Source organism: Euleptes europaea, chromosome 14, assembly GCF_029931775.1.
Source record: "Euleptes europaea isolate rEulEur1 chromosome 14, rEulEur1.hap1, whole genome shotgun sequence".
Lineage (NCBI taxonomy): Eukaryota > Metazoa > Chordata > Lepidosauria > Squamata > Sphaerodactylidae > Euleptes > Euleptes europaea.
In genome coordinates this window covers 37,852,357-37,873,676 of record NC_079325.1, presented here as the reverse complement: position 1 = coordinate 37,873,676, position 21,320 = coordinate 37,852,357, and the positions used below count along the sequence as shown (strand labels likewise).

General features: G+C 43.2%; 1 protein-coding gene across 1 annotated transcript in view; it reads left to right on the top strand.

Annotated features, from left to right (window-relative positions):
• The first annotated feature begins 514 nt into the window (after positions 1-514).
• Positions 515-21,320, top strand: part of MAMDC4 (MAM domain containing 4) — a 45,420-nt gene continuing 24,614 nt past the window's right edge. The window contains exons 1-11 of the mRNA XM_056860120.1: positions 515-546; positions 2,883-2,947; positions 8,117-8,224; positions 9,236-9,409; positions 10,857-10,982; positions 12,747-12,892; positions 13,374-13,458; positions 14,428-14,544; positions 15,257-15,403; positions 19,153-19,253; positions 20,034-20,192. Coding sequence (XP_056716098.1) covers positions 515-546; positions 2,883-2,947; positions 8,117-8,224; positions 9,236-9,409; positions 10,857-10,982; positions 12,747-12,892; positions 13,374-13,458; positions 14,428-14,544; positions 15,257-15,403; positions 19,153-19,253; positions 20,034-20,192 — 1,260 coding nt within the window. The remainder of the gene's footprint in view (positions 547-2,882; positions 2,948-8,116; positions 8,225-9,235; positions 9,410-10,856; positions 10,983-12,746; positions 12,893-13,373; positions 13,459-14,427; positions 14,545-15,256; positions 15,404-19,152; positions 19,254-20,033; positions 20,193-21,320) is intronic.

The window sequence follows — 21,320 nt, the reverse complement described above, 5'->3', positions numbered from 1 at the left end:
TTTGAGAAGGCGTCTGCTCTACATTGGAGAAACAAGACAGGGAGGGGTCTGGGAACGTCAGGTGGTTGCAAACCATGCAAAAGGCTGGTCTCTGAGTGATGGCAGAAGAGCAATGGCTGTCCAGGCTGCAGAGAAAGTGATCTGGGCATTTACTTCCAGTTCTAAACCAAAACAGTTGAGAACAAAACTATTAGGATCTGAAACTGGAGGGATACAAGAGTACACGAGTAAATTCAAACAACTGCTATCTCCTGATACCAACCCATGGGAATGTTAAAAATCATTATCGCAAATGGTGTCTTTTCTGAATGAGGATTCTACCTGAGAATCCTTGTGTGCTCACTGGCGGCTTCTTTTGCTTTGTTTGCTTGAGTCTGCAAGCACAGACTGTGTACCTCCATCTCCACTACCAGCTGGAAGCTGTTTTCTCAGCAAGTCAAGCTTGTATCCCTTACGGATGCAGAGACGGGTTTAAAAGTCTGTGGGTGATGCCTGGAGGAGGGAATGGGGCAACATGAGCAACACGGGGCAGAGCCTCTGCTTCAGGTAGGAAGCTTTTAGTGGGAGTCATGGAGATGGGAAACCAAGAGGGCTGGTGAAAGAAACGGGAGTGGGAGAAAAAAGGGAAAGCTGGCAAAGACAACGAGCCAGGGCATGCACTCGGTTGAGCTTTTTCTCGTCTGATTGCACTTGGATTTTTGCAGCAACGTTGAGTTGTGAAAATTTAAGTATTTCCAGAGTGTGCTTGGTACAGTAAATGGGGAGGGGGCTGTGAAGACATCTCTGCTGAGTATCCTACCTAATTAATGGGAAAATGCCACTCCAAGCTGCATGTTGCCCAGGTTCCTAAGGGGTGTGTGTGTGTAGTGTTAGAATGGGTTGGTCTCTTCACCCCCCCCAACTAATATACATTTGTGGGATGAACTAAGGCATGCGGGGATGCCAACACCCCAGGGAAGTGAAGGGAAGGAAAAGATGGTGGCCCTGGTGTGAGCATGCTGGCAGCCAGGAGCTTATAACTCTCTCCAGACAAACTGGCCTGTTCTGGCTGTGCACTTGGGCACAACAAGCAACCAAGGTATATTTCCATTCCACTGAAAGAATTCCGCAGGGGGTCGGGGTGGGGGGAGTTCCGCCCTCCAGGCTATTTGCTGCATGTTTTCCAGTAAGGATAAGTGGGTGTTGACCCCGATGGTTGCCGCCTTTTGCAATGGCAGGACCTAGCTCAAGTTTTATGGCTTGATTGCCCCAATTTGAGCTGAGGGTCCAAGGCCACTTCCTGGGAAGAAGGAGATGGATTTCTTGGACTTGCGCTCAGTGCTGTCCCAGCTGGCTCACAGGGTTTGGCTGTGTTTCCAGCCAATTAAATATTTTTGCAATCTGTTCAGCTCTGACTTCTAACTATCCGGTTGTGTCTAAATCAAGGTGCAGCTGCAAACACAAAAACGTTTTGAGGCTAACGCTAAGCAGGAGGACCAGTTAAAACAGCACTGTGACCTACAGATTTTTTCTGATCCAATTTGACATGTCAGGTAGGAAGAGGGGAAAACATACTGGCCCTAGCCAGCCCTAAAGTATATAGCTAGCATTTTAAAATAATGTAAATACATTCAATGCATTTAAATTTTTAAGAGTGTGTGGTGAAGGGGAGAAGAACCACTGCTGTCAGTTTCCTCACTAACCCAAGATGGGCCACCTTTTTCAAGGGAAATAATTTCATATTCAGAGAGCTAATGTAGTGCTATATCAATTTAGGATCAGTGAGAGCTGGGTTCAGATCCTTGCTCTGCCACAAAGTTCACTGGGTGACCTTGGATTAGTCACTGTCAGCCTAGCTTACCTTGCAGGGTGGTTGTGAGGATAAAATGGCGAGGGGAGAACGATATATTCTGCCCTGAGCTCCTTGGAGAAAGGGCAGGATAAAAATGTTAATGAGAGAATCATAATCCCGAGAGGAGAGGCAAAAATATAATAGACCCCATGGAGATTGGCTGTTAAGTCTATGAAAGACTTTCAGGAATACCACACACAGAGAAACCATGTGGCTGAGGCATGCTTTGGAAGGATGGACGCAGCCAGGAGAGCTTTCACAAAAAAGCTCTTAGCTGCAGGGTTAGAACAACTTTGCACAATATAGTTACTTGTGGAACTCATCGCTACAAGTTATGATGGCACCTGGTTAGACAGCTTTTTTCAAAGGAAAATGCACACTCATGGATGAGGCATCTATTAAGGGCTACTCACCATGATAGCGAAACGGAGCCTTTGTATATCACTCAATATCAAGATGTCGAAGGCAGACAACACGAGGGCTGCTTTTCTCATGCCCAGCTTGCTAGCTTCCTGTAGGCATTTGTCTGGCCCTTTTGGGAACCAAGATGTCAGATCAGAAGGACCTTTGGGTCTGATCCAGCCGGGCTGTTCTAGTACTGTATTAATTACTGTAAAGGAGTCCCATTCTTCTACCATCAGCTTCATCATCATCATCCCAAAGGTCCTGTTGATGCAACATGTAGTAGCAATACTATGCATTTATCACTTGGCTTGGCTGGCTTGCTTGAGCCATCTAGAGGTGGCCCATTTCTGTGGCAACATTGTGTTTGGAACTCTAATGCGTGCTCATCTCCTGCCAGAGCATATCTGTCGCCTACACAATTGCTGGCATCTCACTGGTGCTTGCTCTTGTGTTGCTTTACCCCATGACTGGCATACCAGGGTGTTTGATGCTGTCCTGAAAAACCCTGCTTGTATCAAGAAGGGAACTGCTTAGGACTGCACAGGTGATAAATGGGGTTGAAGTCCAAGGCAGAACGTCATTAGGAAGCTGCCCTGTGTCCCCGAGAGCAATTCTCCTGACAGCTCTGTTGGCCTCTCTGCTCTAGACTGCTGCTGAGGATGCAAGGGTCTTGGTCGCTCCTGTGCCTGACGTTCTTGATAAAACTTTCAGGTACGTTTCCTTCAGAAGAGACAGCATGGTGTCCTAGGTAAGCTTGCACTTCTACGTAAGCTTGCACAGAATTCCAGCCTGAGCCTTTAACATGCTACCTTCTTTTTCCACATAGGAAAGGCAGAAACAGAAACACTCAGTGCAGAGCGATGGGAACAATTCTGCCCCTTCTCTTCCTGTGTTGGTTTCCTGTTTTTACAGGGGAGCCTTCCCAGATGCTATCCTCTATGGTCTTCCTCTCGCAGTCTGGAGTTGTGCATCATACCACCTCTTTCTCTTGCATGTGTGAACCTAGCCCAAGTCTCTTGGAACAGAGTCTTGATGGCACCTTGAAGACCTACTGATTAGATTGTGGCATAAGCTTTTGTGAGCCGAGCCCACAACTTGGGGCGGCATGAAGTATTATTCTCAGTTGGCAGAGAGATTTTCTATCTGTGCCCATATATCTGTGATCTGAGGATAATACTTCATACATATGAAGTATTCAGGTCACAGATATATGTGACTTTGTGACGTTTGGTGGGTTCTTGTCCACCAAAGCTAATTGCACAATGAATCTGTTAGTCTTCAACGTGCTGCAAGATGTCCACTTCTTGTTATGTGTGTATGTTAAGTCCCATCAAGTCGTTTCTAACTCATGGCGACCCTATGAATTAATATCCTCCAAAATGTCCTATCATTAACAGCCTTGATCAGGTATTGTAGACTGAGGTCTGCGGCTTCCTTTCTTAAAAAAAATAAATTCCCAAAAGAATAAAGGAGTTAACATGAAATAAAAAGGGGGGAATAGGGATTACAATAATGCATAAAAATATTGCATCTATTGCTCAATTATATAGAAGAAAAAGTATATACACTGGGCGGGAATATGTCTTTTATGCCAATTTTCTAAAATGTGATACATTTGTTCTCTATTTCTATATATTTGTTATACTAAACAAAAATACCTTTAAAAACACAGTTTTAATATTATCCATTTTGAACTCATAACTTACACTGTTTTCACATAAGCATAATAAAGGTAAAAGGTATAGGTCCCCTGTGCAAGCACCGGGTCGTTCCTGACCCATGGGGTGACGTCACATCCCGACGTTTACTAGGCAGACTTAGTTTATGGGGTGGTTTGCCAGTGCCTTCACCAGTCATCTTCCCTTTTCCCCCAGCAAGCTGTGTACTCATTTCACCGACCTTGGAAGGATGGAAGGCTGAATCAACCTTGAGCCAGCTACCTGAAACCAACTTCCGTTGGGATCGAACTCAGGTCATGAGCAGAGCTTGAACTGCAGTACTGCAGCTTACCACTCAATTCTTCTCTAGGTCTTTTACTAAATTAATTAGTTTCACCATGTCAGCATATTCTGCCAATTTGTTCTTCCATTCTTCTATGTTGAGACCTTCATCCAATTTCCATTTCATGGCAAGTAGCATTCTGGCAGCTGTAACTGCAAATCTATACAATTCCTCAGATGCCTTTTCCAATGTTGCTGGTGTTATCCCAAGTAGCGTGTACTTAAGATCCAAAGCAAACTTAATTTTTAACATTGTTTGCCTTTCTCTATGAATTTCAATTTATTTCTTCACAATCTTATAAGACCACCAGATATGAAAGAAGGTTCCTTCAGTCTCTTTACATTTCCAGCAATATCCGCTGTTCTCCTTATTTTGCTTTTGAATGTCTTTAGGTGTAATATACCAGTGGAAGAACATTTTATACCCATTTTCTCTAAGAGCTTGACAAGCTGTGAACTTGATCACCTTTGTCCATAACATCTCCCATTATTGAATAGGAATTTCTTCCCCAAAATTCTGCATCCATTTTATCATACATGGTTTAACTTGAACTAATAACTCAGTGTCATATTTAAGTCAGAGTTTGTAAATCCTTAATAGCAAATGATCGCTGTATTTGTCAATTATGAATTCAAATTCTGTCATTTCTGTAGGCGCCCCGGAGAAAGTATTTTCTCAGTCTAGAAACAAGTTGACAATATGTAAGCCATCTTATGTTTTTATTTTCTTCTTTAAACATTTGCCAAGTTATAACTTCTTGTGCAATAATCATGTCCTTATAAGTAATATAATCTTCTTGCTTTCTTTGTGATCTGTCATAATATGCTTCAATCGGAGACATTAATAGGGATGATGAGGGACTTGAGTCTCTTTGTTTTTACCCCATATTTTCAATAAACTTCCATTAACTATTTGTTCTGAATCAAATTGTGTGAGAATTTTTGATGTTACTTGCTTCCTTAAATAATAATGCAGGCCTTCTTTAAAGTTTGCTTTCTCCAGTTTCATTAATCTTGATTCTGGATTTTTGATCCAGTCAGAAATCCATACTAATCCTGCAGCATGGTAATACAGTTTAACATTTGGTAATGCCAAACCACCTCTCTTTTTCTCATCTTGTAGAATTTTAAATCTAATCCTCAATTTCTTGCAATCCCATACAAATTTATTTACTCTCTGTTACCATTTGTTCAGTGTGTTCTCTTCCAAATATATTGGCAGCATCTGGAATAAATAGTTAAGTTTGGGCAAAACATTCATCTTTATTGTAGAAATCCTGCCCATCCATTAAATCTTCAGTTTTGCCTACCTCTCTAGATCTTTTTCAATTTTCTCCCATGTGGCTTTATAATTGTCTTTAAACAAAATCTAATTCTGTCTTGAGATCCTTATTCCCATATGTTTTATTATGCCATCCATCACTTCCTTTTTTTTGATAGGTATTTTTAAAATATTTTTGTCTTTTGTTTATTTTGTATCCAGAGTGATGTCCAAACTTTCAGAATATGTTAATTAAATAACCCATCGAAACTTGTGGGTTTTGAGTAGATAAAACTACATAATCTGCATAACTCTTCATTTTAAATTCTTCTCCATCTACCTTCAACCCTTTGATCCTTCCTTATTTTATTTGCCAGGATTTTCAATACTAGATAAAAAAGAAGTGGTGACAAGGGACAACCTTGTCTTGATCCCTTATCTATGTGTAGCTGGTCTGTTAGTTTCCCATTAATCAGGATTCTTGCTTCCTGTTTAGAATACTCTTTATCCATTTTAGAAACCTCTCTCCACAGTTCAAATTTTCCAGTACTTTTTGTAGAAACCTCCTGGAGACATTATCAAATGCTTTTTCAGTGTCCAAAAAAATAAAAGCCATTTTCTTCTCTTCTTTTCTCACGTACAGAGCATTTAATATAAAAAGCACATTGTCTTTCATCTGTCTTTTTTGTATAAATCCAGTTTGATCTGGATGAATAACTTTGTCTATACATTTCTTTAGCCTCTCAGCCAAGATGGCAGCAAAAATTTTATAATCTGGACTCAATAATCTGTATGACTGTAGCGATGTTACATCATTGTCCTCTTTGTATATCAATGAGATATGCACTTCCTGCCATGATGTTGGAATCTGTCTGTCTTTAGTTATATCATTCATTACTTTTGTAAATTCATAGCTATTTATTCTTCAAAACACCTATAATATCTGATGGTAAGCCCATCCGGTCCAGGTGCTTGTCTACATTAAGTTTTTTTTTTTATTGCTTGCATAATTTCTTGCATAGATATGCTCTGATTCAAGATCTCTGTATCTTCAGTTGTGAGACTTGCTATTTGGTTTTCTTGAATATATTGCTCCAGTCCTTCGCTAGACTTTGTGGAGTCTTTATACAGTTTTGAAAAAAATTCTACAAATTGTCTGACTTGACCATTTTTATTCACATCCATTATTGTTTTCCTTTGTTGTTCTCTCCTCAGGCAATATGCTAGAAATCTTCCTGGTTTATTTGCATGCTCAAAATACTTTAGTTTCATAAAGGGCCGTGACTGCCTTGATCCATCTCATGTTGGGTCTTCCTCTTTTCCTGCTGCCTTCAACCTTTCCTAGCATTGTTGTCTTTTCCAGTGACTCTTGTTTTCTCATAATGTGACCAAAGTACGATAACCTCAGTTTAATCACTTTAGCTTCTAGGGAGAGTTCAGGCCTTGATTTTGGTCGCCAGTGACACATCCTTACACTTAATCTTTTCTAGCTCCTTCACAACTGCCCTTCCCAGTCTTAGTCTCCTTCTGATTTCTTGGTTGCTGTCTCCTTTTTGGTTGATGATGGCGCCAAAGAATAGAAACTTGAACTATTTCAATGTCCTCATTAACAACCTTAAAGTTGAGTAATTCTTTAGTCATCATTATGTTTGTCTTCTTGATGTTCAACTGTAGTCCTGCTTTGGCACTTTCTGCTAATACAGCTAAGCCCCTCTATAAATAGAGATTTACTTTTGACTAAATGTAGATATGGTCAAGCTGGTAGTTTTAGGAACTATAGGAGATTGTCAGAATTGTGCGATGGGCTGTCAGTCCTTTGTATTCTAAAATGCAGCAAAGTAAAATTTGATTTTTCCCCCTGTTAACACTATTTTGCTGCACCTCCTTGAATGATTTCAGGTTGCCGTTTGGTTTGTGGCTGTGTGATTTTTATGTAGTATGCAAGGAAATTTTGTCTTTGATTTTCCAAAACTACTTATTTTTGAGTGGGCAAGGAAGACATGACAGCTTATTATCAACATTTAGCTGTTCGCTTTATTTAGTATCTCTGTCTTAAAAATGGTTTATCTTGTCTGTGCTGTTAGTACAAGGCTTGTGAGGTGGTGTGGAGGATGGAGATGATTAAAATCACAAAGCCTCCCCCACTAATTTGTAAACCACTTCCACTGGCTAGCTGAGTGACTCATAAGCTAACCATTATATCTTTTTGGGTTCCTGAACAAAATACATGAATGGTGAGCAGGGACATTCCTTGTTCAAATCTTGTATCTGCTGCAAACTTACTAAATGGCCGGAGGCAAGCCACTGTCTTCCTCAGTCCCCCATCTGCACTATGTATATGGTGGCCTATCTTACAGGACTGTAGTGAGGATAAGGTATCTGAAGTGCTTTGAATTTTGACATTGCAATATAAATAATATCAATTCCATCCCCAGATCCAAAAATGGACCTGTTGAGGTTCCTGACCAGATTTTTGTGGGTAGATGTGAAAATTTGGAACCCTTGAGTAAGAATGTCCACATGAAAAGTTATGACCATGGGGATTGCAACTCCCTGCCACCCTGCCCACAACAGATTTCTAATGATGCATCCTTAGACTCTTCCTGTTTTGCTTCCTAGCTGGCCCTCTACATCTCATCCAGGCGGTCAACCAGTGTGGGGCGGCCAGTGCACAAGTGTGTGACTTTTTCTGTGATTGCTGGGACTGTTCAGATGAAAACCAATGTGGTAAGGTTTCTGTTTTATTTCCTGCCCTTCAACTTTTAGGTGCTTGAGGAGGAAAATTTAAGATGAAAGGTCCACTGAGTTAATTCTCAAACCTGGTGGCCATCAATAGAAACTTTCTTCCTTCAGCGTGGTGTAGTGGTTAAGAGTGGTGGTTTGGAGCTGTGGAGTCTGATCTGGTGAACTGGATTTGTTTCCCCACTCCTACACACGAAGCCAGCTGGGTGACCTTGGGCAAGTTACAGCTCTGTTAGAGCTCTCTCAGCCCCACCTACCTCACAGGGTGTCTGTTGTGGGGAGGGGAAGGGAAGGCGATTGTAAGCCAGTTTAAGTCTCCCTTAAGTGGTAGAGAAAGTGGTCATATAAAAACCAACTCTTCTTCTTCTTTATTAATCTGCCTTATCCTTTAAGAAGGATCTATAGTGCTCATCTGCAGCGCTAAACATAACAGTGGTAAATTAAGCAATGGACCCAAAGCTGTGTCTCAGATCCTCCCCCTAAGCTACCCTTGCTCTGCCAGCCATGCTGTTGTCCTGTATGTGGCCATTCTAGCCATGTTACAGTGAAAACGCATATATCCTGCCTGTACTGGAATGCATCTGTCTGTTCCAATGAGCCAATGCTCATTCACTTTACAAAGAAAACTTGGTGACTGGTACAGAGATAATGATGGGTTTTAAATAACAGATCCAGCTGTTTCAAGTGTGGAGAATTCTTCAGCACACCTATAAAGACAAATCAAGTGTACACTGTACACAGGTTGTATATGCGTTCAATGAATCTTGTGGATTGGGCTTCTGTACCTGAGTTGTCAAAAGCAGGAGTCAGCCGCCAGAGGTGAGGGACCATTTTAGTTGAAGGTCATCTCTGAAACGAATTCTAACAATCAACCGGGAAGGGGATTGCTTGGGTTATGCTTTGTTGCCTGGAGACACAGAAAGTAGAAGAGACGACTGGGGGCGAAGGCATTAGGGCTTTATCTGTCGATTTAACTTCCTCATCATTTCCCTCTAGGTTATAATAAGGTTTCATCCATTCTGGAAACCCCTTTCACTTGTGACTTTGAAGGCAGCACCTGCGGCTGGAAAGATGTGAGCACCTCAGCTTATCAATGGATCCCAGCGCAGGCCAGCATCTCAACACAGGGGATGGAGCCTCCTTTTGACCATACTTTGGGCACTGATATGGGTAACTTTTTCTTGGACGCATTGACTAAGGCTATGAGTGCTTATGCGATCACCCCATGAGCGTATGAAATTCAGTGTTGCAATAGTATAAGCTGTTGTTTTTTTAAAAAATCAAGTTTCTAGCCCCTAGTAGACAATGTATGATGGAATTTCAGAAAACAAAAAGAGGCTGAGCAAGACTTTCTGTAGGTGAGTGGGTGGGCTGGTGAGGCTGCAGTCCTCTACATAACCCCTTGTCCACGTCCAGTAGAAGCACAGTAAATTTTTTCTAAGGAATGGTTTTGGTCTGCATAAATGGTCTGTCTTGGCTTAAAAATTTTAAGACATTTCACTTCTGAATGATTTGATATATATTTATAAATCAATAGATCTGTTCAGCAAAGGCCCCTTTTCTTTCAGGATATTCGTTTCGTTACTTTATTGTACATGGTAATGAATTGCTTTCTTTGTTCTTTTCTTTTATAGGCTTATTTTTTCCCACTTATCTATACACCTGTCCATGCCATTTGTGGATCAATTATAAATAACAAATTCATAAATGAGTTTTTATGGAATGGGTAGGAAATTAAGTGCTGCTTTTCACTTTGCAGGAAAAGCCATTGGTCACTATTTTTTAAACGTTATCTTAATTTTTTAATAGTGCTAAAATGGTGAAAAATAAAATTTAAAAACAGTGGCATCACTTGCTGAGTTAAAAGCAGTAGTTCCCTCCACCTTCATAAATTAAGGATAATTAACAGTTAATTAATGAATGCTGTTTAGCAGCTCAGCAGTATTCATGAATTAACTGTTAATTATCCTTAATAGTTGGAGAGGAAGGAAAGGAGGAAAATGTAACAGGGCCTTAGCCCTAGAAACCCACAAAACTACTTTGACTGACCACACCAGACAACCTAGAGCTGCAATTTCTGATTTATGTTAGAAGAAATGCTTCAAATCAGACAAGAAAAAATGGAGGGCAATGGGGAAAAAAATGGAATGAAGCATGATGGCAACAACTTTGTGTTCTCTGTTAAAACTGTGTGAATGAGTGATGGTAGTTCTAGACCAAAGGGCAACCTGGGTAGGATGACTGGCCCCTCTAGTTCTGTATTAGCTATTTTGATTGGCAGTAGCTCTTCAGGGTCTCAAGCAGAGAGAGGTATTCAACATCTGTCATCTGAGATCCTTTAACTGGAGATGCCAAAGACTGAACCTGGGATCTTCTCCATGCAAAACCCGTGCTCTGCCACAAAGAAAAACACACATCCTGTCACTGCATACAATAGGATGGGGATGGGTGGGAAAGTTAATATCCTTTAGGGCAGCAAAGTAGCTGTCCACTGGGACCCAGTTTTCCTGGTGGTATGAGTAAATACTGGCTGATTGGTATCCGAGACTGCCGATGTGAAAAGGCAGACCAGTGTCTACCATCAATTCTCTAACTACGAATCTTGGCATTTCCATAGGTTGGTACATGACCACTTCGAAGCAGAGAGGGAAGATTTCTCTCACAGCCAGGCTCATATCCCCACAAATGAGAGAAGCAGCTGCAACGTGTGAGATCCGAGCTTGGTATCACTTGTCAGGACCAGGTATGTGAGTAGAGCAGGCAATGTTTGAGGGAGCCAGCCATTTGAGCACTTTTCCCCACCAGGCAGAGCCAACAGGCAGCTTGCTCTACCCCAGTCCTGACCTGTAATGGATGGTCTCATTTTATGGTTTGGGCAGGCTCTGGTACTGGTAATAGCTCCACGGCAGGCAGAAAACAAGTATAGAATCAGGACGTCCCTGGTTTGAATTTCATGTCTACTACAATCTCTCGGCCTCTGTCTGCAATATGGGGATGATAATACTAATTTACAGTAGAGGTGGTTATAAGAGTTGTTAATAAACAGTAATAATAGCCTTTTAGAGGAACTTTAGAGTAGTCAAAGATCTTTATAAGCATCAGCTCAGAAATCATTACGACAGCCTCTTTGGTATGTATAGCCATCCCCATATTGCAGCTTAGATAATATATATGAAGTGTTCTAAATACACAGCAGCTCTATGTAAATGATGTTCTTAATCAGTTCTTGTAGGTTATCCGGGCTGTGTGACTGTGGTCTTGGTATTTTCTTTCCTGACGTTTTTCCAGCAGCTGTGGCAGGCATCTTCAGAGGAGTAACACTGAAGGACAGGAAAGTGTGTTGGAAGAGTAATATATATAGTCAGAAGGGGGTTGGGTTTGAGCTGAGTCATTGTCCTGAAACAATGACTCAGCTCAAAGCCAACCCCCTTCTGACTATATATATATTACTCTTCCAACACACTTTGACACTGAGAGACACTGTCCTTCAGTGTTACTCCTCTGAAGATGCCTGCCACAGCTGCTGGCGAAACGTCAGGAAAGAAAATACCAAGACCATGGTCACACAGCCCTGATAACCTACAAGAACTGATGAACTCTGACAGTGAAAGCCTTCGATTATATTCTTAATAGTAATAATAAATAAAAAATTTCTCGCCACAAAGGTGCATTGAGGGGGAATTTTTTTAACCTGTTGAAGGTATGTCTATGGCACAGCCATAAGCTCCCCATGATCCTTGCCTGGGGGGAAAAAAACTCTGACTCATGACAGCTTATGCTGGAATATGTTTTGTTAATCTTTAAGGCTCCACTAGATTCCTGATTAATTTTGCCACGGTAGACCAACACAGCTACCCCTCTGGAATTTCCCTCCTTCATTGTGAGAGGATAGCAGTAGTGAACAGGTCCCCTGTGCAAACTCAGTTACTCCGTTGTGAATTTGCATGTTCCAAGGCTGATGTGAGTATTTGAAACAGATCCAAGATAAGATTATTGAGAAGGAATAGACCAAATGGCAAAGAGAACTTCAGCTTTTAGCCTTGGTGGGGGGGGGGGTAATCTCTTTTGAGTTCAGTGATATGGTCAAAGAGATTTCAGTCCAGAAAGGGGGGAATTAATAAGAATGTCAGTGATAGGGTTTAAAACCACAGCCTACAAGTTCTTCAAGGTTAAGTTGCCACTAAGCCATATATATTTTTAAAAGCACTTGTTACTCTTCTCTTATAATAAAAGCTTTAGCAACGTTGCCGACACGGATCGAATATTTCCTTTTAAATCAAATCGTTCCTTTTAAATCAAAGGCATGTGTGTGTGCCTGCTTAATACTTAAGACCATTTCATGGTTTGTAACAAAAGAGCAGGCCAGAAATAGAAGGGGTCTTGTAACCTAGTCAGAGGAGATTCAGAACGTTAATGGGGGAGGAGCAACAGCCATCCCCAAATGGCACTGCTGCCAGTTGATGAGCAGAAAATTGTCCAGATGACTCTGACTGCTTTGTTTATGCAGGACTCAATGAGACTCAGCAGCCCAGTTTGACGGTGGAGCTGACACATGTAAATGGCACCGTGACACTGTGGCGAAGCCCCCCAAGCAGTGCCTATTCCTGGAGGGAACTGGTTGCATACACTGGCCGGGTTCATGGGATGTTTCAGGTACCTGGCAATTGCTGGACCAGTCCTATACTGTTTTTCAGTAGGGCAGCTTGGAGTGGCTCCTTATCAGTGTCGTAGTGTGCCTCAGGAATCCGTTGCCGGCACGAGAATGCACAAAAATGCCTTGTGCAGGATTTATTTCAGTCCTTTTATCCCTCAAACATTAGATTTAAAATTACGCTTCTCAAGATCATTGGATCAAGGAGCTTCTAAGGAATGAAGGAAAGGAAAAATGCCTTGTATGGAGTTGGAGCATGGGTCCATCTAGCTCAGTGCAGTTGGCTCTGCAGGGTCTTGGGCAAGAGAAATCTTTCCCAACAGTTGATATTCTTTAAGTGGACATGCCAGGGATTGAAGTGGGGACCTTCAACATGCACATGAAATTTGAGTATCAGGTCTGTGGGAGCACATCGTGATGTGGATGAGCAACACAGAAGCACGCTACGAGAGATGCATCCTGACTTCTCTTGTGTCTTTGCAGATAACCTTCTCTTCAACACAAGACTTATTTGGGACAGTGGTGGTGGCGCTGGATGATGTGGAGTTCAGAAATTGTGGCCCCCCACGTAAGGCTTCCTCTTCTTCCTCCATTTTTCTTCTGTGAATGGGTTCAGTGGGAGAAAGGAAAGCCCAGAGTATGTTTGGCTGAGCGTCTGTGCAAAACTTCCTGGGTCGCTTGAACATAGCCACATGCTGAATTCTCCCTGACCCTTCATAACATTGAGGATGACTTGATAGCAAAGCATGGGGTGTTTCCCTGCTCTTGTCCACCATGTTTGGCTACTTCTGGAGGATTGTCTCCATCGATGTGAAAATGTGCAACATAAGCATGTGGGGAACTTGTAGATGTCATGGAAAGGCAGGGAGGGTACTGGACATTTTCATGGCAGCTGCACAGTGTAGTTCTAGCCTGGATTTGGAGAGAACCTTGGGATGGCCAAGGAGCCACCTTGGGGTGGTTTTCCTCCACCCTGTCTTCTTGCTGTCTGGTTGAGAGAGATGTATCCCTTTCTCTGCACCATTGCTTGGGACTTCTAGTACGAGTTCCTATGCAGATGATGTTCAATATAATGAATGGGGTTGCTGGTTACATTCAACTAGAAATTTGTATGTGTGCATGGGGGAAGTGTGGCAAAGTGTCTTTCAGAATATGGATGCTGTAGAACCAGAGTCTCATAAGATGCTGCTGATGTAAACTGGGTTGAAAAGAGGGCCTTCAAAACTCTTAAACTGGCCCCTCTTATTCTGGACAATCACTAATGCAGACAGGAAATAGTCAGGAGCCCCTAATTATATGGGGGCTGTTCTGACTCATTTCAGCATTGGTTTAATTCGGAGGCAAACACTGGTTGAAGACCCCAGAGATCTTAGGAGATGGACCGCATTGAGAATCAGTCACATGTAAGGACGCCCAGTTGTCATGGCATGAACAAACTGCAGCAACTACGTGGTCTTCCCCTTGTGGACACGAGCCACGAAAGCCTGTTTCAGTAGACCACTGCTAATCAATCACCCCCTTTGCTGCTTCTGTTTAGATTCCCAGACCTGTGACCTGTATGAAGTTGACTGCCAGCAAGGTGGATGTGTGGGTTTGGACCGGCTGTGCGATGCAACTGAAGACTGTAGAGATGGCATAGATGAAAAAGACTGTGGTGAGAGCTCACAGCAAGTGCTAGGAAACAAGTTCTGCTGGGAAGTTCAACTGGCTTACCCCATGACTGTTTGAAGTCAGGATGGGCTGCTGTCAGGTCATTGGGAGCCGACATGAGTGGGCATTTCCTAAGACCTATAGAACAGGGCCTCTGGTGTGTGTATTTCCCTTATGGGAAGGACATCTGGGGAAGGCAGCAGTGTGTGTATACGTGGGGATAAAGTGCAGGAAGTATCTGTGACAGCAGTTGCATGGTTAGTGGGGGGTGGGGGGGGTGGCACAGGCACCAAATCTGGATTCAGCCCTGGACTGTGCCTTCAAAGGAAGGCCTTGGCCTTTTAAATCAGATCTGAGGTGCTTCTATTTTAGTACTTATTCAGAAGTATCAGAATCTGTTCTGATGCTGCTGTTCAGTCCTTTTTACGGGTGCTCTGTTTTTAAAATGACATTCGATGCTGCTTTTGTTGTCTTTAAATTAGGTGGGTTTTATGGGGAAAAAATCTTTAGAAGCTGCCTGGGGAGAGTGGGAAGGTGGGATATATGCGTGATCTGAATAAATACAGTTGCTGTCTGCTAATTTTAATTCAGCTGTCACTAAAACTTAAGCAGATTCATTGCCCAATTAAAGCTTTCATCCCTCATTGTTTCTGGCTGAGTTTTTGGGATGGAAAAGCTCTCATTTCAGAGCACTGCTACCCTTTCTTCCCATTTAGATTCTGTCAGTGTCTGTTCCTTTGATGAAGGATGGTGCGACTGGGTGCCTGAGGACGAGAACCTCTCCTGGGCAAGGAACTCCAGCCTCAACATGACCTCGTCTCCCGCTTTCCCCACACGGGACCACAGCACCAATAGTCAGGAAGGTGGGTTTAGGAAATGCAGTGAGGTGTACCTTCTCTTTCTTTCTTTCTTTCTTTCTTTCTTTCTTTCTTTCTTTCTTTCTTTCTTTCTTTCTTTCTTTCTTTCTTTCTTTCTTTCTTTCTTTCTTTCTTTCTTTCTTTCTTTCTTTCTTTCTTCCTTCCTTCCTTCCTTCCTTCCTTCCTTCCTTCCTTGTTTTGTTTTGTTTTGTTTTGTTTTGTTTTGTTTTTATATGCTGACTTTCTCTACCATTTAAGGAAGAATCAAGCCAGCTTACAATCACCTTTCCTTTCCCTCCCCACAACAGACACCCTGTGAGATAGGTGGGGCTGAGAGAGTTCACATAGAGCTGTGACTAGCCCAAGGTCACCCAGCTGGATTCAGGTGTAGGAGTGCGGAAACCAATCCAGTTCACCAGATTAGCCTCCGCCACTCATGCAGAGGAGTGGGGAATCAAACCCGGTTCTCCAGATCAGAGTCCAGAGTTCTTGGGTTTAGACTGGCAGTTTTGCGATGGCTGCTTAGCCCCCAACATTTCACAGATGAAAACCAAACCTGTAACTGCTGCACAAGCCTCCCATCCTTCACTGCTGAAGGCTCTAGTCTACCTACTGTATAGTTTTATTCTGACAAAGGCTGTCCTGCTCTGTTTTAAAAGCCACAAAGGTATTTGAGCTTTAGGTTTAATGTGCAGTAGGGAAAAAAATCACCTTACAACCTGTTGCCATCAATTCAAAATATGCCTTAGCAGCTGGGGTGTGTGGGAGGGCCGGTTGTGCACTTCATGGCACATTAGAGGATAGATGCATGCATCTATCTGTGGGGATTTTATCCCAGCCTTCCTCTAAGGTGCTTGGGATGGTGTACGTGGTTCTCCCTGCCACCATTTTCTCCTTACAACAACCCTGTGAAGTATGTTAGGCTGAGACAAAGTCCGTGGCTGAGTAGGATTAGAATCTGGGTCTCTCTAGTCCTAGACTGACATTCTGCTTTTAGCCTGAAGGCTGTTTTATGGCTATTGTTTTATGTAATGAATGTTTTGGTTTTTGTGTCCTGGTTTGTTCTTTTATGGCCTTTTTCATGCTGTAGTTCTTGTGGTTTTAACTTCTAAAGAGCCTGCAAAGGAGCTAATCCCTGAAGGACGACAACACGTGTAAAGTACACCAACATCATTTTAACAGGACAAAAAAATAAGGATAGCGGTTTACCAGGGATAGGGACTGTAAAATGGAGATAATTTGGAGAAAATAGGAAGAATTGGAGTGCATTCTCTTGCTCACTAGTGTTCAGCCCCAGAATCTGTTTTCCAATGCAAAGAATCTTCTGAGAAGCCAGGAATTAATAACAAAAAGAGGCATGCTTCTGGGCACATGCAGTATTCTTTCCATGCTTCAAAACGCTGACTAATCTCCTGGCAGATGGGCCCCAGATCCTGCCTTAAGAAATTAACTACTGACTTTTCCTTTAGACTGAATGAGGGATCTATTTTTAATGCTCCTCCAGTTTTAAAACAAAACAAAAAAACCCACAAGTAGAAAACTGGTACATCAGGAAGGAAGGTTCTGTTTCATCTACCTCCCTGTCCTTCTAGTTCTCTCCTCGCAGGGAAGCTCCCCCCCCCACCTCTAAAATGTGTTTTGCTCACCTGCCATCTGAAACCTGTTCTTACACCTACCTCTTCATTTTGCTTCATGGGTAGATCTAACTTTAAAGACACTTTTAATCTACAAACAACCCCCTGGGGAACTCCTCAACCCAAGGGCAGTCTTTCAGTCTCATTGCCGGGGCGTTAAATCCCCTGGTGCTGCTGTAATTTCTTTGAGTCTCTCTCTATTGAATTTCGTAATGTTCAGACTGCTATTCCCTCGGTGTCCTGTGTCCCTTGACTGAACAAGATGTTCTACTCAAGAGCCTCTGGCTTCTTTAGAGATAAGAGGATATTTTGGGATACAATAAAAGCACAAGAAGTTGTAAACGTTAACTATTTAATTGGAGGAGATTTCTGAGAAGAGACCTGCGAGTTGGATATGACCACAATCCCTGGAGATGGAGGAGCAGAGACAAAGATGACTGTATCATTGCTCTAGTGCAGGGGTCTGCAAACTGCGGCTCCCGAGCCGCATGCGGCTCTTTGGCCCGTTGAATGTGGCTCTCCGAACTTGGTTCGGAGCCCCTGCTCTCGCGCCTGCTCGCGCCGGCAGCCGGGCTGCGGAGCCGGCACGCCTGTGAGAGCGAGCGAGCATGAGAGTGCAGGCGAGCGGGCGCGCTGTCTCTCCCCCCGCCCGCCATGGAGAATGGCCAGGTCCCCCTTTCCCTTGCCCTCAATGGTTGGGAGGATACAGCCTCCCCTCCCCTCTAGCCACGCGATTGCTGGGCAGGCAGCTCGGCGGTTCCTGCCCCCCCCACCAGCCTATCAGCTGTTGGGCGGGGCGGGCTTCCTTTGGTAGACCTGGCCTCCAGCTGAGTCCCATTGGGAGGCCATGTCTACCCACTGGCTTTCTTGGCGGTAGACCTGGACTCCGAGGAGGGGAAAAAGTCCCCCTTCAGAGGCCAGGTCTACCAATTGGCTTCTGTGGGCCTCCAGAGGCCAGGTCTACTGCCATGCAAGCCAATGGGTAGACCTGGCCTCCCAATGGGACTCAGCCGGAGGCCAGGTCTACCAATAGGCTTTTATGGCGGTAGACCAGGCCTCCTGACGAGGACTCCAGACAGGGAGGGGGAAATGGCAGGGACTTACAATTTAATTTTTATCAATAAATAAGATCACTATTTAGTATGATATCAAGTTTTATTCAGTGTACCTATAGTTTAATTAAGACTTAAAACTTTAATTAAAGTTTATTAAGTTAATAAACAGTGTACCTACCTATATAGTTTAAGTTTAAGAAATTTGGCTCTCAAAAGAAATCTCAATCGTTGTACTGTTGATATTTGGCTCTTTTGACTAATGAGTTTGCCGACCCCTGCTCTAGTGCAGAGGTTAGAGTGTCAGATTACCACTGGGGAAGCCTGGGTTCAAATCCCCACTGAGCCATGAAGCCGTCTGGGTTCCTTTCGACCTCTTACTTTAGCTCAGCTCAGCCTACTTCACAGTGTGGCTAGAAGGATGAAATGGAGCTGAGGAGAACTCTGCAGGACATTCTGAACTCCTGGGAGGAAGGGTAGAATTAAAATATGATCAAGGCAAGGGTGCTATTTTTCAAGCAAAAAAGAAATGTGAGTGAGGGGAGATGGCCTAATTTGGATAGCCTTTTACTTGAACATAGATTCCACCCTCCTCCCAAGCTAAACTCGCTTTCAAATACTTTCTAGTGCAAGAGAAAATTCTATGAAGTGGTCATTAAAAGGCTAGAACTGGAGAGATTCTGGTTCAAATTCCTGTTCAGCCACTGTGTGTCCTGGGGTCAAACACAATAAGCCTACCTTGCAGAGTTTTTGTGAGGATAAAATGAAGGCTGGGAGAATCATGCACACCATCCTGAGCTCCTTGGAAGAAAGGTGGGATTAAAATAAGTGATATTTCAGGTATTGGTTCAAAAATAGCCAGCAGGTCCCTATCGGAGAATATGTTGGCGGAACCATAGTTGGTTTAAGTACAGCCAAAAAAATCATTACAGTGGAAGTTGGAATAGATGGAGGAGAGAGAGGGTGGGTTTGGGTGGCTGTAGGGGTGGGCAAGAGATAAATGTGCCTGTTGGGTTGGGGAGGAACTGCCCAAGATGCCCCTTAACCATTGCGCTGTTATGTGCCGCAGGTTACTTTGCCTTCATTAGCAACGGCCCCCAGAACTCGCAAGGAGGGAGAGCGTGGCTGATCAGCCCGACTCTGGAAACCAAAATCAGCCATCCCTGTACGGTGAGTTCTTCTCTTGGGTCTGTAGTTCTTCATTGCTTTTGTTCATCATGCCTGGCCCTTTGGTTGGGTGTTGAACTGGCCCAGCCAGTAATATTTAACCAGGTAATGCTGCTGCGGCCACTTCGGTGTCTTGGTTTCCCTAATGACTTTTATACTTTCAGAGAAGCTTTTCCATGTTGACTTGTCAGCTGTGGAATCTCTGTGCAGTGCAGAAGATCATGCTATGTCTGACATACTCACGTAGGGTTGCCAACACTAGGTTGGGAGATTCCTGGGGGTTTGGGGGGGTGAGCTTGGGGAGGGCAGGGTTTGGGTAGAGACCTCAGTGGGGTATAATGCCACAGAGTCCGTCCTCCAAAGCAGCTATTTTCTCCTGGGGAACTGATCTTTGTTGTCTGGAGATCAGTTGTAATTCTGGCCCCATCTGGAGGGCAGCAGCCTTAATATGCAGTAGGGCGTGTCAGAGGATGTACCGACCACACCTGTTACACCTTGTTGTTGCCCTGCAAGAGCGGAGAGCTCCCTGCATGGCTGCGCATTGCAGGGAAGCTGCAGAAGTGGCCAGCGTACTTTCTTTCCCCAGAAGCTTGTCTACTGTTAACTGACCTTCTCATTGAGGGGCCTGCAGTAATTTCCCAAGGAACCACAGGGCTTCCCAGAACACAACTGAAAATGGTGTCTAGCGGGCTGTCTGCACCCCTTCCCACAGGTGGCCCTTGCAGTCTCCAAATAACTGCTCCCTTCCTCTTTGTTCAGCATCGTTGTCCTTTTGCTTTCCAGCTGGTGCTGTACGTCCACCTGTATGACTCCGATACCAACAGCCTAAATATCTACTATCGGACAGAAAAATCGATGCAGCTTGTCAAGAGTCGCTCTGGGGAACTGGGCAACTACTGGTTCCGGGAGAATGTGGTTTTCAGTGTGGCGGAGAAGTTCCAGGTAGGCAAGGAGTGGATTGGTCATGAAGGAGGGCCAATCCAAGGCTTGTAATCATCACTGTAGTTCTTAGAAAAAATGCTGACGCTTTCAGCATTCAAAGCTTTTCTTCCCAGGGAACCTTGCAAGGTAGGGCAATGAGTATTTACTATGTATGTATCCTGCACAATTAATTTTAACAACATTGGGATGGCTTCCCACAGCCAAAATACAGAAACGATAATGTGCACGATCAAATTTCACACAATGGCAATAAACTAGTTAATCTGAAAAACCAGCAGTATTATCCATACCAAATAAGTCACAGCAGCAAAATATAATAGTAAGTAATAGCGGCAAGATATAATAGAAAGTAATAGATGGTGGATAGGTAGATAACTTTGTTGGCAGCTACTTGTCTTAAGGACAAAGCCTAAATTATATGGACTTGTGTTAAAGCTGCAATAAGAGTAATAAGAATAAATGCATATGCTGTCAAAATACTTATATGTTGCTTGTCTCACTGAATACTGGAAGCATAAATGTTGATTGGTGCCCTATTTAGGGAAATATGGATATAAATTTGAGTATGTCCTAGAAATATTTATATCTCGTCTCACTGATAATGGAAAGTATGCGTTCTGGATGATGCTTTACTTAACCTATTCTGTCATGTGGATAAGAATTTTGATTTTTTTTTTAAAGTGTATTTGTATCCTATTGAAATTTTGTAAATTATCATAGGAGGAAAACAAGTTTCCAAAAAAGTTGGATGGGAAAGCATGTGCATACAGCTAGCAACAATTAATAATGTAAAAAAGGCTGGGGCAATCAAACTCTTTGTGTGGTGTGTGTGTGTGTGTGTGTTAAGTGCCGTCAAGTTGCTTCCGACTCATGGCGACTCTATGAATGAAAGTCCTCCAAAATGTCCTATCTTTGACAGCCTTGCTCAGATCTTGCAAATTGAGGCCTGTGGCTTCCTTTATTGAGTCAGTCCATCTCTTGTTGGGTCTTCCTCTTTCCCTGCTGCCCTCAACTTTTCCTAGCATGACTGTCTTTTCCAGTGACTCTTGTCATCTCATGATGTGACCAAAATACGATAGCTTCAGTTTAGTCATTTTAGCTTCTAGGGTCAGTTCAGGCATGATTTGA